Below are 25,806 nucleotides of genomic sequence, written 5' to 3'. Positions count from 1 at the left end.
TTGAAACCAGCAGTAAACTCAAGGTAAACTAGTTGGATTCATGAAGATTGGTCACTGGGAAAATGTAGTATTTTTTTAGCAGGTCTAGAATTGCAATGGCACCCTGCTTGATCCTGAACTGCACTGAGCATCAATCATGGTATTCATCACCAAGACCACTTCCTTCCATCTTTATAACGTTACATGCCTACCTCACTTGCACTGCCATTGTCACCTCAAAATTCAATTTCTCCAGTGCTGTCGTCAACTGCCTACCTAGATTCACTCTGTACAAAAACATTCATTTCATCCAGAACTCTGCAGCCTCTATCCTATCATGCATGAATTCCTGCACACCCATAATCCCAGTCTTCAGCCACTGCCCTCTGCAATACTCTCCCGAAACCTCTTCAGTTAAAAACACTTACATTTACAAAGCGCCGTTCACATTTTCAGGACAATTAAGTACTTTTGAAGTGTAGTCACAGTTTTCATCATCGTCATCATCATAGGCAGTCCCTCGGGATCGAGGAAGACTTACTTCCACTCTTAACATGAGTTCTTAAGTGGCTGAACAGTCCAATACGAGGACCACAGTCTCTGTCACAGGTGGGACAGATAGTCGTTGAAATAAAGGGTGGACAGGGAGCCTGGTTTGCCGCACGCTCTTTCCGCTGCCTGCTCTTGATTTCTGCATGCTCTTGGCGAAGATACTCTGAGCTCAGCACCCTCCCGGATGTACTTTCTCCACTTAGGGCGGTCTATGGCCAAGGACTCCCAGGTGTCAGTGGCAATAACGTGTATTTATATAGCACTTTTAACATAGTAAAACATCCCAAGGCGCTTCTCAGGAGTGTTACAAGACCAAAAAAAGGGGGGGGGGGGAGGAGCTGGAGGAGCTAACAGAGATAGGGAGGGGCGAGGCCATGGATTGATTTGAAAATGAGGATGAGAATTTCGAAATCGAGGCCCGATTTATGAAAGGTAGGAAACGTGGTAGTCAATTTGCACACTGCAAGCTCCCACAAACAGCAATGTGATAATGGCCAGATAATCTGTTTGTGATGTTGATTGAGGGATAAATATTGGCCAGGACAATGGGGAGAACTGCCCTGCTCTTTGAAATCGTGTTATGGGATCTTTTATGTCCAACTGAGAGAGAGGCCTTGGTTTAACGTCTCATTTCACTATCTCTCGTCTCCTTCAAAATCCTCTTCCAAAACACAACTTTTCCTCTAAACTCTCTCCTATAAAGCAGCATGTGATGCTTTGTTCAGTGGTAGGTGCTGAGTAAATGTATGTTGTTGGAGGTCCATTATAATGCTCTCCATTCTAATCATCATCATAGGCGGCCCCTCTTATCGAGGATGTTATGTATGTAAACCTATAAATACCAATTTCAAACCACCAGTGGGCTTATCCCCTGGAGTCCCAAGGGATCCCACAATCCCTTGGGAGCACCTGTAAAGGAGGCCTCAGGCTGGAGAGGCACTCTGAGATCTGTAATAAAGGACTACAGTCACACTTACTTTGAGCTTGCATTATCTCGTCTGACTCTTTATTCAAGACATAACAGAGGATGACTTGCTTCCACGCCAAAAAGGGATGAGTTCACAGGTGTTTCAATGAAGCACCTAATATTCCAGGTCCCGAACTACATCCTGAAGGGTGGAAGATGCCTGTGCGTGGATTTTTTTAACGTGTGGTGGCCGTTGCACACCAGTCACCACACGGGCTTGATGGAGCTAAGTCTTGGTCCAGTGGCAAAGATTAACCAAGACGACTGGAGACCTGCTCTGCTGCACGGATCTAGTGCGCGCACATATCGCAGTGTGGGCTGGTCCATGCTGCCCCTGGGCCCTCGCCTCTTCTTAGCCCCGAACTCACACCTTTCCTGAGCCCAGATCACGTCACTCCACGATCACTCGCCGCTCCTTCGCCCTGACCTCACCGCTCCTGCTGTACCTGCCCATGCTCCAATCACCGACCTGGACCTTGATGATGTCCAATCCAGTCGCCCTCTTCGCTGCCATCGCCCTCCTGCACCAGCTCACGCTGTACCTTGCAGTGGTCCCAACCTTCCACTGGTGGTCTCTCGAAGGTTGGGGCTGCTGCGCTGCTCCAGGGGCTGCTCGCTGCTCCTTTTATGGCCCTGACCTGCCACTGGTGGTCTCTCACAGGTCGGGGCCGCCACGCAGGTCCATTCTAGTACCGCATTAATATTGTACTATTGTTGTTTGGCTCTTAATTACCCCTATCATCTTGATACTTAATCAGCATCAATCTCCTAATGACTAGTGTAATGTTTGTATGTAGTAACCCATCAATTCATTAATTGAACCATCCAAGATTCTGAGGGAAATTGACAGGGTAGATGCTGAGAGGTTGTTTACCCTGGCTGGAGAGTCTAGAAGTAGGGGGTATAATCTCAGGATAAGGGGCGGCCATTTAAGACTGAGATTAGGAGGAATTTCTTCACTCAGAGGGCTGTGGATGCTGAGTCGTTGAGTATAATCAAGGCTGAGATGGATAGATTTTTGGACTATAGGGGAATCTAGGCAGATGGGGATCAGGCAGGAAAGTGGAGTTGAGGTCAAAAGGGGTAGAAGTTATGCTGTAGCTATACAAAGCCCTGGTTAGACCACACCTGGAGCACTGAGAGCAGTTCTGGGCACCACACCTTAGGAAGGATATATTGGTCTTGGAGGGAGTGCAGTGTAGGTTTACCAGAATGATACCCAGACTTCAAGGATTAAGTTACGAGGAGAGATTACACAAATTAGTGTTGTATTCCTTAGAATTTAGAAGGTTAAGGGATGATCTGATCGAAGTTTTCAAGATATTAAGGGGAACAGATAGGGTAGACAGAGAGAAACTATTTCCGCTGGTTGGGGAGTCTAGGTCTAGGGGGCATAGTCTGAAAACTAGAGTCAGATTTTTCAAGTGCAAAATTAGGAAACACTTCTACACACAAAGGGTGGTTGAAGTTTGGAACTCTCTTCCGCAAACAGCAATTGATGCTAGATCAATTGTTAATTTTATATCGGCAATTGATAGCTTTTTGTTAACCAAAGGTATTAAGGGATATGGGGCAAAGGCAGGTATATGGAGTTAGGTTGCAGATCAGCCATGATCTCATTGAATGTCGGAACAGGCTCAAGGGGCTTAATGGCCTCCTCCTGCTCCGAATTCTTATATTCTTAATCCGTGCTTTTCTTCCCTATTCACTTTTGAGGGTTGCTTTTAATGGTGGGCGTACCATCATAAGGTAAACTTGGTGATGCCAATGCTATTGAAGGCTGCCAGGCTTCCCTTAGATAGTGGTTTTCCCATGTGCTTCGGCACAGGTAACTAGGGAAAATTGAAGCCACAGAGTTAAGGTTTCAGGTTGGTGACCTTTCATCAGAAAATTCGAGATGTAACAGGTTTTCAGCAAGAGCAGGGGCAGGGAAAGGGGGGAGGAGAGGAAAGAACAAAAGGGAAGAGCTGTGATAGGGTGGAAGGCAGGAAAGATTAAATGACAAACGGGATGACGGTGCAAGGTGAAAGAAAATGGCAATGGGACAAGTAAAGAAAGAAAAGATGGGTCTAGAGGAGGTGTAAATGGAAACATCAGAATCATCAGCCAACAGCTACTGTCTGTAAGAATGGGGGCTGAGGTTATGATTGGAAATTGTTGAACTCGATGTTGAGTCCGGAAGGCTGTAAAGTGCCTAATTGAAAGATGATGTTTCTCAGGCTTGCGTTGAGCTTCGTTGGAACAGTGTAGGAGGCTAAGGACAGAGTGGAAATGGTCTGGAGATTTTAAAAGACAGACAATTTCTTTATTTTATTTTGTTTTGTTGCATTGTAGCATTACAATGGCTGCTTATTTGTCAATACATTCTAAACCTCAACAGTTGTTCGCTCCGGGGGAATACTATTTCTGCAATGAACCTCACCATGTGATTTTGCAAATGACTTGTCCCTGTAATGATTCATGCATCAGTGAGTTTAAATCTACCAAGCTTCCTGCCGCTTAGTACGAACCTCGGATCCTAATCAACTGAAACTGTTGGATTTTCTTCAGCATTGCTTAAACTTTCTGTCATCTCTAAACTCAATCTGCATGAAGCTCCTTCTGTCTGTATCCCCACCTCTTTCCCTTCCCCATTTCTATTTAGGGAATTCTGTTGGGTGAATGCTGCCGATCGTCACATTGAGACATTTAGCCTGAGGTGGTATTTCTTCATTCTGAGAAGTGAGGTGGCTCCAGAAAGAGCACTGAAGGAATCAAGAAGTCTCCCTTCCTTAATATGTGTCCTGTCTATTATATAAAGTGCTGCCTTTGTAACTACCAGTGCTCCTTATTGCCACTGAATTTCAAGCTTTGTTTCCGTCCCAGTTTTAGTCAAACAAATAGTGCCTTTTATAAGAGTTTGTTGCAAGTTCTGACATGTGACTGAACCGTACATTCAGAAACTGGTTTTTATTTCTCTTTGTTCATGTACTGTACCACAAACCAACTTTTAGAGATGAAAAGAGCTTAAAAGAAATTACAACTTTTCAATTGAAATCTCCTAATCTGAGGAAGGATGTTCTTGCTATTGAGTGAGTGCAGCGAAGGTTCACCAGACTGATTCCTGGGATGGTTGGATTGACATGAGGAGAGACTGGATCAACTGGGCCTTTATACACTGGAGTTTAGAAGGATGAGAGGGGATCTCATAGAAACGTATAAAATCATGACGGGACAGAACAGGTTAGATGCAGGAAGAATGTTCTCGATGTTGGGGAAGTCCAAAACCAGGGGACACAGTCTTGGGACAAGGGGTAGGCCATTTAGGACTGAGATGAGGAGAAACTTCTTCACTCAGAGTAGTTAACCTGTGGAATTCCCTGCCGCAGAGAGTTGTTGATGCCAGTTCATTGAATATATTCAAAAGGGAGTTGGATATGGCCCTTACAGCTAAAGAGATCAAGGGGTATGGAGAGAAAGCAGGAAAGGGGTACTGAGGCAATGATCAGCCATGATCTTATTGAATGGTGGTGCAGGCTCGAAGGGCCGAATGGCCTACTCCTGCACCTATTTTCTATGTTTCTAAGCCCAGTCATATAGACTCTAATTTGCCAAGCAGAAAGTTGCGTGCAAGTGGAATTGTATGCAGGCAGGAAAGGTACCAATGCTCAGGTAACTTGTTCCGCAAGCCCATCATCATCATAGGCGGTCCCTAGAACGAGGATGACTTGCTTCCACAAGAGTTCACAGATGTTTCAATGAAGGACCCGATGTTCCAGTCCTGAACCCCAATTGAAGGGTTGGAAGATGCCTGTGCGTGGATTTTTTTAACGTGTGGTGACCGTTGCACATCAGCCACCACAGGGGCTTGTCAGAGCTAGGCATTTATCCAGTGGCGAGGGTTAAACAGAACGACTGGAGACCAGCTCTGCTGCATGGACCTAATGTGCAAACATATCGCAGTGTGGGCAAGCCCGTGCTGCCCCTGGGTGCTCGGCTCTTCTAGGCCCCGTACCCTCATTCGTCGCTCCTCTGCCGCAAACATTCGCCGCACCTCCGCCACGATCTCCCGCCGAACCTCCGTCACAATCACCCATCAAAGTTCGGCCATGGCCACTCATAACTCCTCTGCCCCGTTCACTCGTGGCAAGTCAGCCACGACCTTCCATGCTCCTCTGCTTTACCAGAGCTCCGCCGATGCTCCTGCCCATGCTCCAAATGGCGACCTGGGTCCTGGTGACGTTGCCTCGAAGCTGTCGCACACCTGGGGTGACTCATGCTGGAAGCTGCAGTGGCATTCTCCAGCTCTTTTTATAGCCCCAAGCTGCAATGGTGTTCTCTCGTAGGTCGGGGTGGCCCACAATGTTCCAGGGCCCAGCGCTCCAGCACTCCGCAACCCACCTGGCTGTTGATTCCGTTTGGTTCAGCGTGTGCCTGATTGGCTCTTTGGCAGCTCTGTTGCCCCTGAGATCAGTAGGTTATGAGTTCATGCCACACTCCAGGACTGGAGTTTATAATCTGAACTGACACGTCAGTGGCACTGGACTGTCTGAGGTGCCAGCATTTGAATGAGATAGTAAACTGAGGCTCCGTCTGCCTGTTTCAGTGGTGCAGATGGACCTTTGGCACTATTTGAAGAAGAGCAAGGAATTCTCCGAGTGTTTCTGACTTCTTGTAGAATCATACAGCAAAATACAGTCCATCGTGCCTGTGCCAGCTCTTTGTATGAGCTATCCATTTAGTCCCACTCACATGCTCTTTCCCTGTAGCCCTGCACATTTTTCCTTTTCAAGTTGTTATGATCTGCATCAAAGGGTGTTGGAAGCAGACTCAATAGTAACTTTCCAAAGGGAACTGGATATATACTTGAAAAGGAAAGATTTGTAGGACTGTGGGGGGAAAAAGCAGGGGGAGTGGGACGAAGTGGATAGCTCCTTCACAGGCACAATGGGCCGAATGGCCTCCTTCTGTACTGCTTTTGAAAGTTACTATTAAATCTGCTTCCACTAACCTTTCAGGCAGTGCATTCCAGTGACAACTCACGGCGTTTATTTAAAAAAAACTCCTCATCTCTTCTGCCCGCCCCCCCCCCCCCCCCCCACCCCCCAAAGGTTCTGTTGCCACAAAAGAGTTGCCGCATTTGTCTACATCACAGTGTTAACTTTGGCTCATTTGGTTATTAGGCACTGGAGCTTTTCCAGCCCCGTAAGTACGTGGAGAGGGGTGTAGTTTCCGATATACTGAGGATGCTCTCTTCCTATTTGGTACTAAGGTATAAATAGCAACTAAACATAATGGGACCAAAATTCAGGGTCCTGGGAGCGACCGGTACCATGGATTTTCGACGGCCACTCGTCAAAATCGATTGGCCGATGCATTCTGCCCTATTGGACCCTCTGACTCGTAATCAATGCCGGGGTTTTTTCAGCTGTGAGCACTTCCGCCGGTATTGGCCGACTGAAACCGCGGTAAGGGGCTTGCGGCCGCAGTGACAACATCAGGGTGCGCACCGCTGCTACATAGAAACATAGAAAATAGGTGCAGGAGTAGCCCATTCAGCCCTTCAAGCCTGCACCACCATTCAATAAGATCATGGCTGATCATTCCCTCAGTACCTCTTTCCTGCTTTCTCTCCATACCCCTTGATCCCTTTAGCCGTAAGGGCCATATCTAACTCCCTCTTGAATATATCCAATGAACTGGCATTAACAACTCTCTGCGGTCGGGAATTCCACAGGTTAACAACTCTCTGAGTGAAGAAGTTTCTCCTCATCTCAGTCCTAAATGGCCTACCCCTTATCCTAAGACTGTGTCCCTTGGTTCTGAACTTCCCCATCATCAGGAACATTCATCCCGCATCTAACCTGTCCAGTCCTGTCAGAATCCTGTACGTTTCTATGAGATCCCCTCTCATCCTTCTAAACTCCAATGCATAAAGGCCCAGTTGATCCAGTCTCTCCTCATATGTCAGTCCCGCCATCCCGGGAATCAGTTTGGTGAACCTTTGCTGCACTCCCTCAATAGCAAGAACGTCCTTCCTCAGATTAGGAGACCAAAACTGCGCACACTATTCCAGGTGAGGCCTCACCAAGGCCCTGTACAACTGCAGTAAGACCTCCCTGCTCCTACACTCAAATCCCCTAGTTATGAAGGCCAACATGCCATTTGCCTTCTTCACAGCCTGCTGTACCTGTGTGCCAACTATCAATGACTGATGAACCATGACCCCCAGGTCTCGTTGCACCTCCCCCTTTCATAATCTGCCGCCATTCAGATAATATTTTGCCTTCGTGTTTTTGCCCCCAAAGTGGATAACCTCACATTTATCCACATTATACTGCATCTGCCATGTATTTGCCCACTCACCTGACATGTCCAAGTCACCCTGCAGCCTTTTAGCGTCCTCCTCACAGCTCACACCGCCACCAAGTTTAGTGTCATCTGCAAACTTGGAGATATTACACTCAATTCCTTAATTTAAATCATGAATGTATATTGTAAATAGCTGGGGTCCCAGCACTGAGCCCTGAGGCACCCCACTAGTCACTGCCTGCCATTCTGAAAAGGACCCGTTTATTCCGACTCTCTGCTTCTTGTCTGCCACCAGTTCTCTATCCACGTCAGTACATTACTCCCAATACCATGTGCTTTGATTTTGCACTCCAATCTCTTGTGTGGGACCTTGTCAAAAGCCTTTTGAAAGTCCAAATACACCACATCCACTGGTTCTCCCTTGTCCACTCTACTAGTTACATCCTCAAAAAATTCCAGATGTGTCAAGCATGATTTCCCTTTCATAAATCCATGCTGACTTGGACCGATCCTGTCACTGCTTTCCAAATGCGCTGCTATTTCATCTTTAATAATTGATTCCAACATTTTCCCCACTACTGATGTCAGGCTAACCAGTCTATAATTCCCCATTTTCTCTCTCCCTCCTTTTTTAAACAATGGTGTTACATTAGCTACCCTCCAGTCCATAGGAACTGATCAAGAGTCGATAGACTGTTGGAAAATGATCACCAATGCATCCACTATTTCTATGGCCACTTCCTTAAGTACTCTGTGATGCAGACGATCAGGTCCTGGGGATTTATCAGCCATCAATCCCATCAATTTCCCTAACACAATTTCCCGCTTAATAAGGATATCCTTCAGTTCTTCCTTCTCACTAAACCCTCGGTCCCTTAGTATTTCCGGAAGATTATTTGTGTCTTTCTTTGTGAAAACAGAACCAAAGTATTTGTTTAACTGGTCTGCCATTTCTTTGTTCCCCATTATAAATTCACCTGAATCTGACTGCAAGGGACCTACGTTTGTTTTCACTAACCTTTTTCTCTTCACATATCTGTAGAAGCGCTTGCAGTCAATTTTTATGTTCCCAGCAAGCTTCCTCTCATACTCTATTTTCCCCCTCCTAATTAAAATCTTTATCCTCCTCTGCTGTATTACAAAATTCTCCCAGTCCTCAGATTTTCTGCTTTTTCTGGCCAATTTATATGCCTCTTCCTTGGATTTAACACTATCCTTAATTTCCCTTGTTAGCCATGGTTGAGCCACTTTCCCCATTTTATTTTTACTCCAGACAAGGATGTACAATTGTTGAAGTTCATCCATGTGATCTTTAAATGTTTGCCATTGCCTATCCACCGTCAAGCCTTTAAGTATCATTTGTCAGTCTATTCTAGCCAATTCACGCCTCATACCATCGAAGTTACCTTTCCTTAAGTTCAGGACCCTAGTCTCTGAATTAACTTTGTTACTCTCCATCTTAATAAAGAATTCTACCATACTATGGTCACTCTTCCTCAAGGGGCCTCGCACAACAAGATTGCTAATTAGTCCTTTCTCATTACACATCACCCAGTCTCGGATGGCCAGCCCTCTAGTTGGTTCCTCGACACATTGGTCTAGAAAACCATCCCTAATACATTCCAGGAAATCCTCCTCCACTGTATTGCTACCAGTTTGGTTAGCCCAATCAATATGTAGATTAAAGTCACCCATGATAACTGCTGTACCTTTATTGCACACGTCCCTAATTTCTTGTTTGATGCTGTCCCCAACCTCACTACTACTGTTTGATGGTTTGTACACAACTCCCACTAACGTTTTCTGCCAAACCACCTGCATTGAGGTTTAAAAAGGGAGGGGATTTTTTGAACAGTACCCCAACCAGCTTTTTGGGTCAGTAAACTTTGCTGTGATAGATGACACTGCTGGAGGAGGACAACGGAGTATTCCTGCGACCAGTGGTATTTTTCCTGCAAACTTTTGCGTTTGTTTTTTTGTTTTTGTTGAAACTGCTGAGTGCTATTTAGAATTTTTGGCAGAGTTTTCAGGTCTTTGAGCTCTGACTCAATAGTGGAGGCCTGTAGGCCTCATTCTGTGTTCCAAGGGCCTGCTTGTCAGGGTGCAGCCATCAAGCACAATGGGAACAGTGTTGGCAGGGGAACGCCTGGTACACCTTGTCAGATGTAGGGCAGCACTCAGGAGAAGGCAGCGCCATCAGCAACGTGCAGAGAGGCAGCAGGCAAGGGAGGCAGCAGCCCTGCCTGCCAAACATCAAGAAGGACCTGCAGATGTGCACAGACCTGCATGTAGAGAGGGTGTCCAGGAGGGAGATGGCATCAGGAGGAGGGTCAGGTATGCTGACCGCCCCCCACATACTGGGCCAGGAGCCTTGCCAGCAACAGCCTGCAGAGGCGCGTGACCATGAGGAAGACCAGGGAGATGACTATCATCCAGCTGCCATGGGAGGTGGCCAACACAGAGCTGGGGGAAGGAAGCCTTGCCCTCAAAGGGTCTACAGACCTCAGTTCTCCTTCCTCCAGCTCAGTGATGAGCTATGCCTGCGAAGGCTGAGATTCAGAAAGGAGGTACTGAGGGAGCTCTGCAATGTGTTGCGCCAAGATCTGGAGCCTTGCACAAGGCTCAGGACTGCCCTGACCGTTGAGACCAAGATCACTATAGCTTTGAACTTCTATGCTACATGGTCTTTCCAGCCTGCCACTGCAGATATCAGCAACATTTCTCAATGCTCTGCACATCGCTCCATCCGGCAGCTTACCGATGCACTGTACAGGAGAAGTGTGAACTACATCTCATTTCTGATGACGAGGGATAAGCAGGAAGAGTGGCAGGCCGGATTTGCATTGTAGAGTTCCCGGGGGTGCAGGGTGCGATTGACTTCAAACACGTTGGGCTGAGTGTGTCATAACATCACCCCGAGATCTTTGTCAATCACAAGGGCTTCCACTCCCTGAATGTGCAGCTCGTGTGTGACCACCAGCGTCGGATCCTGGCAGTTGATGCGAGGTACCCAGGCAGCAGCCATGATTTGTTCATTCTGCGCCAGACCAGTGTGCCTGCCCTCTTCACCGGCATGATGATTGTGGTTGGTTGCTTGGCGACAAGGGATATCCCCTGTCCACTTGGCTGCTCACTCCATTGTGGAACCCCAGGACAGCGGCAGAGCATGCCTACAACGACGCTCATTCTGGCTCATGCAGAGGTTCTGTTGCCTGGACTGGTCTGGTGATGCCTTGCAGTACTGTCCTGAACGGGTCTCCATATTCATGCTGCACAACCTGGCACTGGTGGAGTGGCAGGTCTGGGGTCAGGAATGTTGTGATCCTGAGAGCGCATCATCCGAGGAGCCTTAGACACTCAACGGGGGCAGCACACTACCACCAGCACCAAGCTGAGGGAGGTCGGGTCGGTGCGGTGGCGCCACACCGGTAGGTCCCCCGTGGCCCGTGGTGGACCCAGCCACGAACGCAACACTGAGGTGTCGGGTGGCATCAAGCTGAGCCTGCATGAGAGCAGCCAGAGTCTCAAAATCAGCAGACATGGCAGCAGTTTGACGCTCCATGACCTGTTGTCCAGCGTGCACAAGAACATTGAGCTTCCAGGGCCGTGGCCATCCTCTCCAATCCAGCACTGATACACTCGTTCCCTCGCGCCTGTGCTGAAATGGCAGCTGCCACATCCCCTGCTGATTGCAGCATCACAGCTATTTTCATAGGGGGCATAGTTTCAGAATAAGGGGTTGCCCATTTAAAACGGAAATGAGGAGGAATTTCTTCTCAGAGTTGTGAATCTTTGGCATTCTCTGCCCCCAGAGAGGTATGGAGGCTGGGTCAGTGAATATATTTAAGGCAGAGATAGACAGATTTTTGAATGATAAGGGAGGCAAGGGTTATGGGGAGCGGGCAGGGAAGTGGAGTTGAGGCCAAGATCAGATCAGCCATGATCTTGTTGAATGTTCTTATGCCTCAGTGGTCCTTGGAAGGCAAAAAATGGCAACTGACATGGGAGTGCAGTTCTACAGGTGATTGTAGTACCCTGTCCCAGTAGTTACATTTGATAGGTCAGCTCATCGACAAGCTATGCAACTACAAGAGCCTGCACGTCCTATCCTCACCCAAAGTCAACAGTCGTAGACTTGAAGAAGAACATAAGAATTAGGAGCAGGAGGAGGCCATACAGCCCCTCGAGCCTGCTCAGCCATTCAATAAAGACGATGGCTGATCTTTGATCTCAACTCTTCTTTCCCACCTGATCCCCATATCCCTTGATTCCCCTAGAGTCTAAAAATCTATCTAACTCAGCCTTGAATATATTCAATGACTCAGCATTCACAGCGCTTTGGGGTAGAGAATTCCAAATATTCACAACCCTCTGAGTGAATAAATTCCACATCTGTCTTAAATGGCCATCCCCTTATCCTGAGACTGTGCCCCCTAGTTCTAGACGCTTCAGCCAGGGGAAATTGTTGTGTATCTGTAAAGCATGCACCCCCATGTTCCACCATCAGGGAGCACATCCCCTGAAGTCCCAATTGATCCCAGCATCCCTTGGGAGCACTGTATATAAACCGGCCCCTAAGGCCTGTTCCTCACTCTGGAGTGTCTTAATAAAGACTGAGGTCACTGTTACTTTAACCTTCCTGTGTGCAGTCTCATTTGCTTGAAAATGATAAATCACCTGTCACGTCCCTCCAGATTAGGACTTGGACCAGCCAAGATCCTCTGCTGTCCCGAGTGAAAAACTATGTACTGCATGGGAGCTGGGCCAGCATCACCGTTTAAATGCAAAGCTAATCAAGCCGTTCCAGCGGCAAAAGGATGTGCTGTCCATTCAGGCAGACTGCCTGTTGGGTAACCGCGTAGTGCTACCCAAAAAGGGCAGGGAGACGTTCATCTCAGATCTCCACAGCACACACCTGGGTATAGTAATGATGAAAGCGATAGCCAGATCCCACGTGTGGTGGCCCGGTATCGACTCTGACTTAGAGTCCTGTGTACGGCACTGCAGCGTGTGTGCTCAGTTGAGCAACGCGCCCAGAGAGGCACCACTAAGTTTGTGGTCCTGGCCCTCCAGACCATGGTCGAGGATCCATGTCGACTATGCAGGCCCGTTTCTCGGTAAAATGTTCCTGGTGGTGGTGGATGCTTTTTCAAAATGGATTGAATGTGAAAAAATGTCGGGAAGCACCGCCACCGCCACCATTGAAAGCCTGAGGGCCATGTTTGCCACCCAAGGCCTGCCTAACATACTGGTCATTGACAACGGGCCATGTTTCACCAGTGCCGAATTTAAAGAATTCATGACCCACAATGGGATCAAGCATGCCACCTCGTTTAAACCAGCCTCCAATGGGCAGGCAGAGCGGGCAGTACAAACAATCAAACAAAGCCTCAAATGAGTCACAGAAGGCTCACTCCAAACCCGCCTGTCCCGAGTACTGCTCAGCTACCGCACGAGACCCCACTCGCTCACAGGGGTGCCCCTGGCTGAGCTACTCATGAAAAGGATACTTGAAACCAGACTCTCGCTGGTTCACCCCAACCTGCATGATCAGGTAGAGTGCAGGTGGCAGCAACAAAATGTAAACGATGGTCGCGCCATTGTGTCAAGGGAAATTGATCTGAATGACCCTGTGTATGTGCTAAACTATGGACATAGTCCCAAGTGGATCGCGGGCACAGTGATAGCTAAAGAAGGGAGTAGGGTGTTTGTAGTCAAACTAGACAATGGACAAATTTGCAGAAAGCACCTGGACCAAACGAGGCTGCGGTTCACAGACTGCCCTGAACGACCCACAGCAGACACCACCTTTTTCGAGCCCACAACACACACCCAAAGGATCAACGACACCACTCCAGACCAGGAAATCGAACCCATCACGCCCAACAAGGCCAGGCTCACCCAGCAGCCCTGCAGGGCCAACAACACGCCAGAACAGACATTTGTACCGAGGCGGTCCACCAGGGAAAGAAAGGCTCCCGACCACCCCAACTTGTAAATAGTTTTCACTTTGACTTTGGGGGGGGGGGGGGTGGCGGAGTGATGTTGTGTATCTGTAAAGCATGCACTCCCATGTTCCGCCACCAGGGAGTGCATCCCTTGAAGTCCAAGGGATCCCAGCATCCCTTGGGAGCACTATATATAAACCGGCCCCTAAGGCCTGTTCCTCATTCTGGAGTGTCTTAATAAAGACTGAGGTCACTGTTACTTTAACCTCCCTGTGTGCAGTCTCATCTGTGTTAGTAACACAATAGAAACAACCTCTCAGCATCTACCCTATCAATCACCCTCACAATCTTATGTTTCAATTAGATAGAAACATAGAAATTTACAGCGCAGAAGGAGGCCATTTTGGCCCATCGTGTCCACGCCGGGCGACAAAGAGCCACACAGCCCTCGGTCAGCAACCCTGAAGGTTACATATAAACCAATGAACAATGGCGGAAAGGTAAAGAGCAACCATCCCAACCAGTCCGCCCCACACAACTGCGACACCCCTTACTCCGCAACATTTTACACTCCACCCACCCGGAACCATGCGATCACCTCTCATTCATCTAAACTCCAGAGAGTATAGGCCCAATCTACTCAATCTCTCCTCATAGGACAACTCTCTCATCCCACAAATCAATCTAGTGAACCTTTGTTGCACCGCCCCAAAGGCAAGTATGTCCTTCCTCAGATAAGGAGACAAAAACTGTGCACAGTACTCCAGGTGTGGTCTCACCAAAGCCCTGTACAATTGTAGTAAGATATCCTTAGTGTTTGCTGGATGTTCTTGAACAGAAGTTCTGACTGTATTTTTAAACTACCCCCAACCCGCGGGCACTGAACCCAATTGTGGGTTTCTGATGTCCTCTGGGTGAGACCAGCTAAATCAGCACAGGCCAGAGACGGAAGTGGGACTTTGTTGGGTCTGTTCAGAGCAATACCACAGGATTCAATGCATTGAATACACCGAGGCCTCAATGGAGTAATTCTTAAACATGACATAGATTTAATGTTAGCTTTTCCTTAAGGTATTAATTAGTTGCTTGGTACTAACTGAAGTTAAATGCTTTAAATATCTATTTTGAAGTGTTACAAAATCTTTTTTAAATTAAATTTGTAAACGTGTATTGTTGTAGAGAGAAGATTTTCCAGACTCGAGAAGAGGAGATGATTTTTCTGAGGAGGACTTCAGAAGCCCTGATATGCTATCTACTTCCGGAGTCAGTATGGCGCTTAGACTGTAACCGACACTTACTGAGAGAAGTTATTGCACTGAAAGGCAGGTACCGCCACTGGCTGAGCTAAAGCCTGGAAAGAAACTTATGAGGTTATTGTTAATGTGCTTTGTGAAAATGTACATTGCCGTACTATCTTCTGACCTCCATAAACTTCAGCTCATCCAAAGCTCTGCTGCCCATATCCTAACTCACACCAAGTCCCGTTCACCCATCGCCCCTTTGTTCGATGACCTGCATTGGCTCCCGGTCCAGCAATGCCTCAAATTTAAAATTATCATCCTTGTGTTCAAATCCCTCTATGCCTTTGCACCTCCGTATCTCTGCAACCTTCTCCAGCACTGCAACCATCTGAGAACTCAGCATTCTTCCAGTTCTGGCCTCTTGTGCCTCCCTGATTCCTTCACCTCACCATTGGTGGCCGTGCCTTCAGCTGTCTAGGCCCTGAGCTCTGGAAATCCCTCCCTGAACCTTTCCGCCCCTCTCGCCGCCTCCTATTAAGATGCTTCTTAAAACCTACCTCTTTGATCAAGCTTTTGGTCATCTCTCCAAATATCTCGATGTGGCTCGGTGTCAAATTTTGTCTGAAAACACTTCTGGGATGTTTTATTATGTTAACGGTGTTATATAAACACAAGTTGTTGTTCTTGAATTGTCGATCATCTTGAAAAAGATTTTTGTGAGCTTTTCATTTTAGCTGTCTCGAATGGTCTAAAATGGTAATTGTCCACAATGAAATGAACTGTATTATTTCCTTTTTGCTGTAGCTGCTTTTATATTGTGCTTAGTTAACTCCTGACACACTGGTATTGCCCAGTCCAAGAGTAAACTTGCCAGATTGGCCACTTGAAGGACCAGTTTTTTAAGCTAGATCTTCTCTGCAATGGCCCTTAGGGAATCCAGCAGGTTTACTCTGGGGTTGCCGCTGGCACATGTCGGAATACACATAACACCCCTGGCTGGGGAATCTAGAACACGGGGTCACAGTCTCAGAATAAGGGCTCGGCCATTTAGGACTGAGACGAGGGGAAATTTCTTTACTCAAAGGATTGTGTATCTTTGGAATTATCTATCCCAGAGAGCTGTGGATGAAACATAGAAACATAGAAACATAGAAAATAGGTGCAGGAGTAGGCCATTCGGCCCTTCTAGCCTGCACCGCCATTCAATGAGTTCATGGCTGAACATTCAACTTCAGTACCCCATTCCTGCTTTCTCGCCATACCCCTTGATCCCCCTAGTAGTAAGGACCTCATCTAACTCCTTTTTGAATATATTTAGTGAATTGGCCTCAACAACTTTCTGTGGTAGAGAATTCCACAGGTTCACCACTCTCTGGGTGAAGAAGTTCCTCCGCATCTCGGTCCTAAATGGCTTACCCCTTATCCTTAGACTGTGACCTCTGGTTCTGGACTTCCCCAACATTGGGAACATTCTTCCTGCATCTAACCTGTCTAACCCCGTCAGAATTTTAAATGTTTCTATGAGGTCCCCTCTCATTCTTCTGAACTCCAGTGAATACAAGCCCAGTTGATCCAGTCTTTCTTGATGCTCAGTCGTTGAGTATATTCAACACTGAGGTTGATAAATCTTTGGGAACTCAGAGAATTGAGGGATTTGGGGATAGTGTGGGAAGGTGGTGTTGAGGTAGAAGATCACTCGTAATGTTACTGAATGGCAGAGCAGGCTCGAAGGGCCAAATGGCCTACTCCTGCTCCTTTTTCGTATGTTCTGTGTTCATTAAGTCCAATGTACTGCCGTAAGTGCAGTCCATTATATGCTATAGGATAGGGCAGACCAAATGCTAATAAGCATATTATCACATGCATATATTAACTTGTTTTTTTCCTCCCAAATCTCTTTATAATGGGTCGGGGCGGAGAGGTGCGGTGCAGTGAAGTCAAATTTCCATAGAAGCTTCTTGGAATAGGAGAACTGCAACTTAAGTAAAATGTAAATGTTTGTTGATTTCAACCATCTGAGCTCGACAGCATAAGAACATAAGAAATAGGAGCAGGAGTAGGCCATATGACCCCTCGAGCCTGCTCCACCATTCAATAAGATCATGGCTGATATGATCATGGACTCAACTCCACTTTCCAGCCCGCTCCCCAAAACCCTTGACTCTCTCATCGTTCAAAAATTTGTCTATCTCCATCTTAAATATATTCAATGACCCAGCCTCCACAGCTCTCTGGGGTAGAGAATTCCATAGTTTCACAACCCTCTGAGGGAAGAAATTTCTCCTCATCTCCATTTTAAATGGGCGACTCCTTATTTTGAGAATATGTCCCCTAGTTCTAGATTCCCCCACGAGGGGAAACATCCTCTCTGCATCTACCCTGTCATGCCCCCTCATAATCTTATACATTTCAATAAGATCACTCCTCATTCTTCGAAACTCTGAGTATAGTCCCAACCTACTCAACCTATCTTCATAAGTCAACCCCTTCATCTCAAGAATCAACCGAGTGAACCTTCTGAACAGCCTCCAATGCAAGTATATTCTTCCTTTAAATAAGGAGACCAAAACTGTTGCAGTACTCTAGGTGTGGCCTCACCAATACCCTGTACAGTGATAGCAGGATTACTCTGCTTTTATACTCTATCCCCCTTGCAATAAAGGCCAACCTTCCATTTGCCTTCCTAATTACTTGCTGTATCTGCATGCTATTTTTTGTGTTTCATGTACAAGGACCCCCAGATCCCTTTGTACTGCAGCATTTTGTAATCTCTCTCCATTTAAATAATAATTTGCTTTTCTTCTTTTCCTACCAAAGTGAATAACCTCACATTTTCCCATATTATACTCCATCTGCCAATTTTTTGCCCTACCTACCTATGGGCCCAAGTTTCGGGTGGAGTTGCTCCTAATTTTTTGGAGCAACTAGTTTAGTTTGGAGTATGTTAGAAATTACAATTCTCGGATATTAGTTTGCTCCAGTTCTAGTGAGTTAGTTTAGGTTGGCTTTAGGTAAGGTACTTTTTTTTTCAAAAAAAGGGGGTGTGTCCAGCCACTCAGGCCTATTTTGCAAGCTTTGGCAGTGAAAACTTACTACAAACTAACTTAGGATGGAGTAAGTGTCCACGTTTGTAAGTTCTGAAAAATCTTACCTAGAGTTAAGTTTAGTGCAGGCACAGCCAGAGACGGCAGGTGGGAAGCATTAAACACAAAGGACACATCGACATCACAACAACGGGGGGTAAGGGAAGTTAGAGGATTTTCCATAAACACCTTCACAACATCATTAAAGAAGCAAAATACATTTAAAGCAGTAAGCACAAAACAAAGCAGGACATTTATGAAGCACAAAAAGTAAAAAGCAATTAATGAATGAAAAATAGAAGGAACCCTGCACCTAAAGCACCAAGACCAAAGTAATAAGCAACCAATCAATAACAAATAAAAAAAAAATAGAAGTCCTATCTTTATGTGAAGGGAAGATGTTTCTGTCACTCTCTCTCTCTCTCTCTCTCTCTCTCTCTCTATCTATCTGACAGAGGGGGTAGGTATGGGGGTAGGGTGGGGATGTGTGTGTGGGTGGGGTGGGGGGGGTGTGTGGGGGTGGGGTTGTGGGTGGGGGGGGTGTGGTGGGGGTGGGGTTGTGGGTGGGGGTGGTGTGTGGGGTTGGGGTTGTGGGTGGGGGGGGGTGTGTGTGGGGTTGGGGTTGTGGGTGGGGGGGGTGTGTGTGGGGTGGGGTTGTGGGGGTGGGTGGGAGTGTGTGTGGGGGGGGGTGGGGTGGTGGGGGAGCTGAACGCGGGGAGGTGTGGGGGGGTGAACGCGCTGGGGGCGGGGGAGAGGCTGGACAGAGGCATCCCTGCTCCCTCCTCCGCCCTTCGATCATTTCGAGTGCCCCCCAACCTACGCTCCTCCCCTCTCCCTCTTCCCCCATCCCCTCTTCCCCCATCCCCTCTTCCCCCATCCCCACGTTTCTCCCGTCCCCTCCCCACGTTTCTCCCGTCCCCTCCCCACGTTTCTCCCGTCCCCTCCCCACGTTTCTCCCGTCCCCTCCCCACGTTTCTCCCGTCCCCTCCCCACGTTTCTCCCGTCCCCTCCCCACGTTTCTCCCGTCCCCTCCCCACGTTTCTCCCGTCCCCTCCCCACGTTTCTCCCGTCCCCTCCCCACGTTTCTCCCGTCCCCTCCCCACGTTTCTCCCGTCCCCTCCCCACGTTTCTCCCGTCCCCTCCCCACGTTTCTCCCGTCCCCTCCCCACGTTTCTCCCGTCCCCTCCCCACGTTTCTCCCGTCCCCTCCCCACGTTTCTCCCGTCCCCTCCCCACGTTTCTCCCGTCCCCTCCCCACGTTTCTCCCGTCCCCTCCCCACGTTTCTCCCGTCCCCTCCCCACGTTTCTCCCGTCCCCTCCCCTCGTTTCTCCCGTCCCCTCCCCACGTTTCTCCCGTCCCCTCCCCACGTTTCTCCCGTCCCCTCCCCACGTTTCTCCCGTCCCCTCCCCACGTTTCTCCCGTCCCCTCCCCACGTTTCTCCCGTCCCCACCGATCACCTCCATCCCTCCCCGGTACCCAAACCATTCTGAAACAGACTGGAGAAAAACGCCCTGCTGAGCCATTGCACAGGCACACACGTTGCAATGCGCACGCGCAAGGAAGCCAGCTGTGAAAGACACGCAGGGGCTTAACCCCGCCCCTCTGCAGACTGCGATAGGCTTGCTCAGCCCCAGGGAGACTACGCTGCGCCACGCCACGCTCCAGGAGGACCGGAGGATTGCTCAAGAAGATTCAGGCGCACCTTCGAGCGCAGTCAGGTCACGTAAGTCTCGGAGGTGCCCGTTTTTGCCAGAACCGTAAACTTGGGCCCTATATCCCTTTGCAGATTCTTTGCATTCTCCTCACAACTTGCTTTCCCACCTAACTTTGTATCATCAGCAAATTTGGCTACATTACACTCGGTCCCTTCATCCAAGTCATTAACATAGATTGTAAATAGGTGAGGCCTCAGCACTGATCCCTGTGGCACCCCACTAGTGACCAGTTTGCCACCCTGAAAATGACCCATTTATCCCGAGTCTCTGTTTTCTGTTCGTTAGCCAATCCTCTATCCATGCTAATATATTACCCCCAACCCCGTGAGCTCTTAACTTGTGCAGTAACCTTTTATGTGGCACCTTATCGAATGCCTTCTGGAAATCCAAATACACTACATCTACTGGCTCCCCTTTATCCACCCTGCTCGTTACATCCTCAAAGAACTCCAGCAAATTTGTCAAACATGATTTCCCTTTCATAAAACCATGCTGACTCTGTTTGACTCTATTATGATTTTCTAAATGTCCTGCTATTACGTCCATAATAATAGTTTCCAGCATTTTCCCAATTCCCGATATTAGCCTAACTGGTCTATAGTTTCCTGCTTTCTATCTCCCTCCTTTCTTCAATAGGGGCATGGGATTTGCGATTTTCCAATCCGCTTTGTGTTTAGATGTTGAATTGAGAGACGTGGGGTTAGAACTGGTGGATTTTTAAAGTTTGAATTTGAACTTGTACAAAATAATAGAAAATATTCCTAGAATGCCTCAGACGAGAAATGTCCTGTGGGGAAAAATGCGTGAGTATCCTGACGTGGGAATACGCGCAAGACCAGGCTTACTTGTGGGGACTCCCTATGGTTGAACAACCAGGCACAATTCATCGTGTTGGTTCACGCGTGCGCAGTAGGCAAGATAATAGAGGGTCCATGGAACGGCACTCCAGCATGCGTCAGCCCATTCAGGAGGAGGGGGAAAACTGATAAATAAACTATAGGTAATAATATTGTATATGAAGCATTATTAATTTTAAAATGTATTACTATTGTTATGATGCACTGAAAATAGTGATGTAAGGAACATTTATTGTCAAAACATTCGTTTTATGCTCCTACTTTTTCCTGTCGCTCAACAGGTTTGGAGGAAGTGATACATAAGGTTTGTGACTCGGACTTTATCAATCAGATGTTGATCAAATTTTTGGATAAAGACGCGCCTGAGATTAAGGAAGAGGAAGTCATTTCAGATGCTGCCCCTAAAACTGAGAGGAATGATGGAATCGATATGTGAGTAGAGGCATTGTAATGCAGGATGCAGTTTCTATCTTCCTCCCTCTGGAATTAAAAGCATTTGTTTTTAGTGAGGCCGCCTCGAACTCCAACCCACTCGCAATGCCGCGTTTCCGCCCGGGACTTAAAATCGGACCCCTTTGTAATATATGCACCTGCGAGTATGCTCACAGGTTTGTAGAGCTCGTTGCAGGGTGTCCCTGGAGATGGAGCACACGGTGTCCACCGGTACGCTCGAAGCCTTCCGCGAGAGTTGGGCGCCGGAGGGACTAGAGTGCATCATCACCCCTGGCAACCAAATTTTAATTTGATTATTAGTGTTTAAAGTTTAATTTGTTTAATTGCCGTTTTTTTGTCCGCCCCGCCCCCCCCTCCCCTTTTAGCCAGGGGGCACTTGTATAATTTGTGTTTTAGTGCCCTCAAAAAAAAACAAGGGGGCACTTGAAAAGTTTTTGGAGTGTACCTCCCCCTTTAATCAGGGGGCACTTGATTTAAGTTACAACTTAAAATAGTTGTAGAGCTTGTTGCATTGTGAGTGGCTTAGCCAGTCACGTGATGTTCACAAGACTCAATAAAACTCCAGCCAGTTGGGTCTCGGTCATCCATGATGAGGTATGCGGTTGTGAGCCGAGTGGATGAACTGGTAATGTGTAGTGTGATTGTTAAACCTTTGTTAATAAACCAACTAGTTTTTAATAGCAATGCGTTGCTATGAATTCTTAAGCAAAGAAACCAAGAAGCAAATATGTTATACCCCTGATAGTCAGCAGACTCTACAACTGGGGAAGGCATCACAGGAAGGTTCCCATGCACACACACCCAGCAGAGTTACTGGATAGTAATCAGGAGGAGGGATCCTTGGCAGATTTTGTTTCCTTCTCCTCCTTAATTCAGGAGCAGTGAGGCCAGTTGTAGCCGGCTGGATCAGACAATTCCATGCATCCTGAGGATTGAGCGATGTCCTTCCTAATGTGTTTAACTCCGCGACTCAATGGATAAACTCGATGGTGAAAAGAAAGAACTTGCACAACCTCAGGACATCCTGAGGCACCTTACGGCCAATGAAGTACTACTAAAGTGTAGTCACTGTTGTAATGTAGGAAACTCGGCAGCCTGTTTTTACTGATGTTGATTGAGGGATGTAGACAGGCTAAGTGAGTGGGCAAAAATTTGGCAGATGGAGTACAATATAGGAAAATGTGAGCAGGATGGGCCTATACTTAATTGGAGTTCAGAAAAATGAGAGGTGATCTTATCGAAAATTGGAAGATAATTGGAGGGCTCGACAAGTTGGATACAGAGAGGATATTTCCACTCATAGGGGAAACTAGAACTAGAGGGCATAGTCTCAGAATAAGGGGCTGCCCATTTAAAACTGAGATGAGAAGGAATTTCTTCTGAGGGTTGTAAATCTGTGGAATTCTCAGCCCCAGAGAGCTGTGGAGGCTGGGTCATTGAATATATTTAAGGCGAAGATGGACAGATTTTTGAGCAATAAGGAGTAAAGGGTTATGGAGAGCGGGCAGGGAAGTGGGACTGAGTCCATGATATTAAATGGCAGAGCAGGCTCGAGTGGTCAAACGGCCTGCTCCTATTTCTTGTGTTCTTGTGAGGGATGAATAATGGCTGGGATACCGGGGATAACTCCCCTGCTCTTCTTCGAAATAGTGCCATGGGGTCTTTTACATCTCATTCAAAAGACCATTATCATGCTGGTGGGTGAGACAGTCTGGAGAAGTTGTTTCCGATTTCTCATCAGTCTTGCCTGCAAAGTTGAGATTTTATTGTTCTGTTCTTGCAGTGAACGTAATATAGACAAGAGAAAGAAGAAAAAGAAATCAAACAAAAGTGAGTGATTCTCCAAACAAACAGCTTTATGCATTTTCTTTTTTCAACTTTGCCCTGTTGTGCATCTTGTATGATCTATTTTAGCTCGTTATTTCAATTCTTTTCTACTTTCTGGAGTTATGGGAGTCACTGGCAAAGGCCCAGCACACACATGATCGCCTCCCTCTGTGCTATAAAATGCTATGCTTCTATATAAACTTTCAAATGATCTATTACTTGATGGGTGGTGTGGTGGGGGGGGGGGGAGGCGGGCGGCGGAGGTAGTAGTACCCAAGGTGGTAGACCTGTTCCACGGACTAGTCAAGCAAAAGCCTTACAGAATCATCTCTATCATCCAATATCCCAGACTCCTCCATCACCATTCCTGGGTTAGGCCTGTTCCACTGGCAGGGCAGAGGTGGGAGCGCAGTATTATACAGTCAGGTGAGTGGCCTTTGAAGTCCTCAAAATTGACTCCAGACCTGATGGAAGTCTTGAGGTCAAACAGGGTCAAGCAAGCCTCCTGCTGTTCAGCACCTACAGCCTCCCCTCCAATCCCCTTGCCCGCTCCCCCTCAACTGACGAATCCATGTTGAACATCATATGGCGAAAAAGTCAGGGATGCAAGGCCACAGAATTGCTCAGATTGGGGGATTTCAATATCTACCACTAAGACTGGCTCAGTAATACTACCACTTACCAAACTGATCAGGCCATGTAGGACATAGCTGCCAGTCTGGGCCTGTGTCAGGTGGTGAGGAACCAACAAGAAGATTACTTACTTGACCTCATCTGTGCCAACCTACATATTGCAGATATGTCTGTCCACAATAGCATTGGTAGAATTGACCACTGCATAACCTTGTGAAGATAAAGTCTCGCCTTCATTATGAGGATGTCCTCCATTGCGTAGTGTGGTGTTATCACAGTGATACGTGAAACAGACTAAAGACAGATCTAGCTACCCAAAACTGGGCATCATGTGGCACTGCAGGATTTCAGCAGCAGCAGAATTATATATCAACAACAGCTTGCATTTATACAACACCATTAACATAGACAAATCTCCCAAGGCACTTCAAATAAAAATGAACTCCAAGCCAGAGAAGGAAATATTGGGAGGGGGATACCAAAAGCCTAGTCAAAGAGATGGGTTTTAAGGAGAGTCTTAACGGAGGCGAGGCAGGTGGAGAGCTGAAAGAGTTTATAGAGGGATTTCCAGAGCATGGGCTAGACAGCTGAAGACTCATAGTCCAGCACATCTCTTGTTCCTTGATCAAACTATCCATCCAGCAGAGCAATCCTGGTTCAATGCAGGCATGTGAGGAGCAGCACTAACCTAGTGCAGTGACTACATGGGGACACCTGCAGGTAATCACCAAAAGCGGTCAGCTATAGACAAAGATAGATGGTTCCACAACCAAACGATCAAAGCAAAGTTCTGTAGCCATATTGTATCCAAGCAACTAACAGAAGGCTCCATGAACATCCCCATCCTCAACAATGGTTAAGGTGCCAAGTGGATGATCCTACTTGGTCTCCTTCCAAATTCCCATCATCATAGTTCCTAGTGTAAAGCCAATTCATTGCATTCTACAGGACGTTAAGTGGCTGAGTGCACTGGATACAACATAGACTATGGGCCCTGACAACATCCCAGCAGTATCACTGAAAGCCCACATACCAGAGTTAGTGACTCCTCTAGTTAAGCTGTTCCAGTGGTATCTAATCGACAATGTGGAAGATTGCCTTAATTTGGCCTATCCACATAAAAACAGGCTAAATCTAACTAGTTGAACTACTGCCCTATTGGCCTCCTCCCAGCCATCAGTAAAATTATCAAAGTAGTAATCAATAATGTAATTAAGCGACACCTACGACCCAGTAACCTGCTCAACAACGCTTGGTTCAGGTTCTACCAGAACCACTCGGCTCATCACAGCTTTGTCCCAGACATGGGTATAAGAGTTGAAAAGAGGCCCTTGGCATCAAGGCAACATTTGATCGAGTATGGCACCAAGGAGCCTTAACAAAACTTGAGGTCAATAGGCTTCAAAGGAAAAACCCTCCAAGGGCTTGTGACATGCCTGATATAAGGAGGATGGTTGTGGCTGTCAGCGGCTACTTTACAGCCCAGGACGTTGTTGCAGGCTTTCCTAAAAGGTGTATCCCTGGCCCACAAACCTTGGCTCCATTATGATCTTCACTCCATCAAAAGGTCAGTGGTGGAATAGTTCATTGACAATCCTACAGTATTCAACAACATCCACAAATCCTCTGATAATGAAGTAGCCCATGCCAGTAAGTAGCAGGATAAAATCCAGGCTTGGGCAGGCAAATGGCATATAACATTAGTGCCACATAAGTACCAAGTGATGGCCATCTCAAACAAGAGAAACCCAACAGTCTTTTCTTGATCTTCAATAATACCATCATTGCTGAGGCAATATCTTGGGGTTTATCATTGACCAGAGGCTTGAATAGACCCACCATATCAACAACGTGGTTCTAAGAGCAGAGCATAGGCTCACCTCTTGACCCCTCAAAGCTGATCCACTATCTAAAACATTCAAGTCAGGAGTATGATAGCCATTATACTCAACACTGGATGGATGCAGTTGCAATGATACTTAAAAGGCTTGTAGTATCCAAAACAGAACAAATTGTGTCCAGGTTCATTGTCTGCTTCCTTCGCTATTGATGCACTGTGGTTGCAGTATTTACTATCTACAGGATGCACTGCAGCAATTAACCGAGGTTGCTTTGACAGCACCTCTCTCGCCTGTGACCTCTACCACCTGAAATTTCCTACCTAGCACCATTGTGGAAGCAGCATTATCATCATCACAACAACTTTAGTGGTTCAAAGAGAAGGCACACCACCTTTGCAGGGCAACCAGGAACGAGCAAT

The 25,806-nt window shown here is 47.1% G+C and overlaps 1 protein-coding gene across 2 annotated transcripts in view; it reads left to right on the top strand.

The window, feature by feature from the left end:
• LOC139265651 (uncharacterized) overlaps positions 1 to 25,806 on the top strand; it is a 93,647-nt gene that overhangs the window by 20,615 nt on the left and 47,226 nt on the right. For both annotated transcript variants that reach the window (XM_070882834.1, XM_070882833.1), the window contains exons 4-6: positions 14,917 to 15,059; positions 20,915 to 21,065; positions 22,870 to 22,916. In XM_070882834.1, the coding sequence (XP_070738935.1) occupies positions 14,917 to 15,059; positions 20,915 to 21,065; positions 22,870 to 22,916 (341 nt within the window). The remainder of the gene's footprint in view (positions 1 to 14,916; positions 15,060 to 20,914; positions 21,066 to 22,869; positions 22,917 to 25,806) is intronic.

This window comes from Pristiophorus japonicus, chromosome 6, assembly GCF_044704955.1.
Source record: "Pristiophorus japonicus isolate sPriJap1 chromosome 6, sPriJap1.hap1, whole genome shotgun sequence".
NCBI classification, from domain to species: Eukaryota; Metazoa; Chordata; class Chondrichthyes; family Pristiophoridae; genus Pristiophorus; species Pristiophorus japonicus.
Note: the sequence above shows the minus strand (reverse complement) of the source record. Positions and strands in the feature narration are given on the sequence as shown.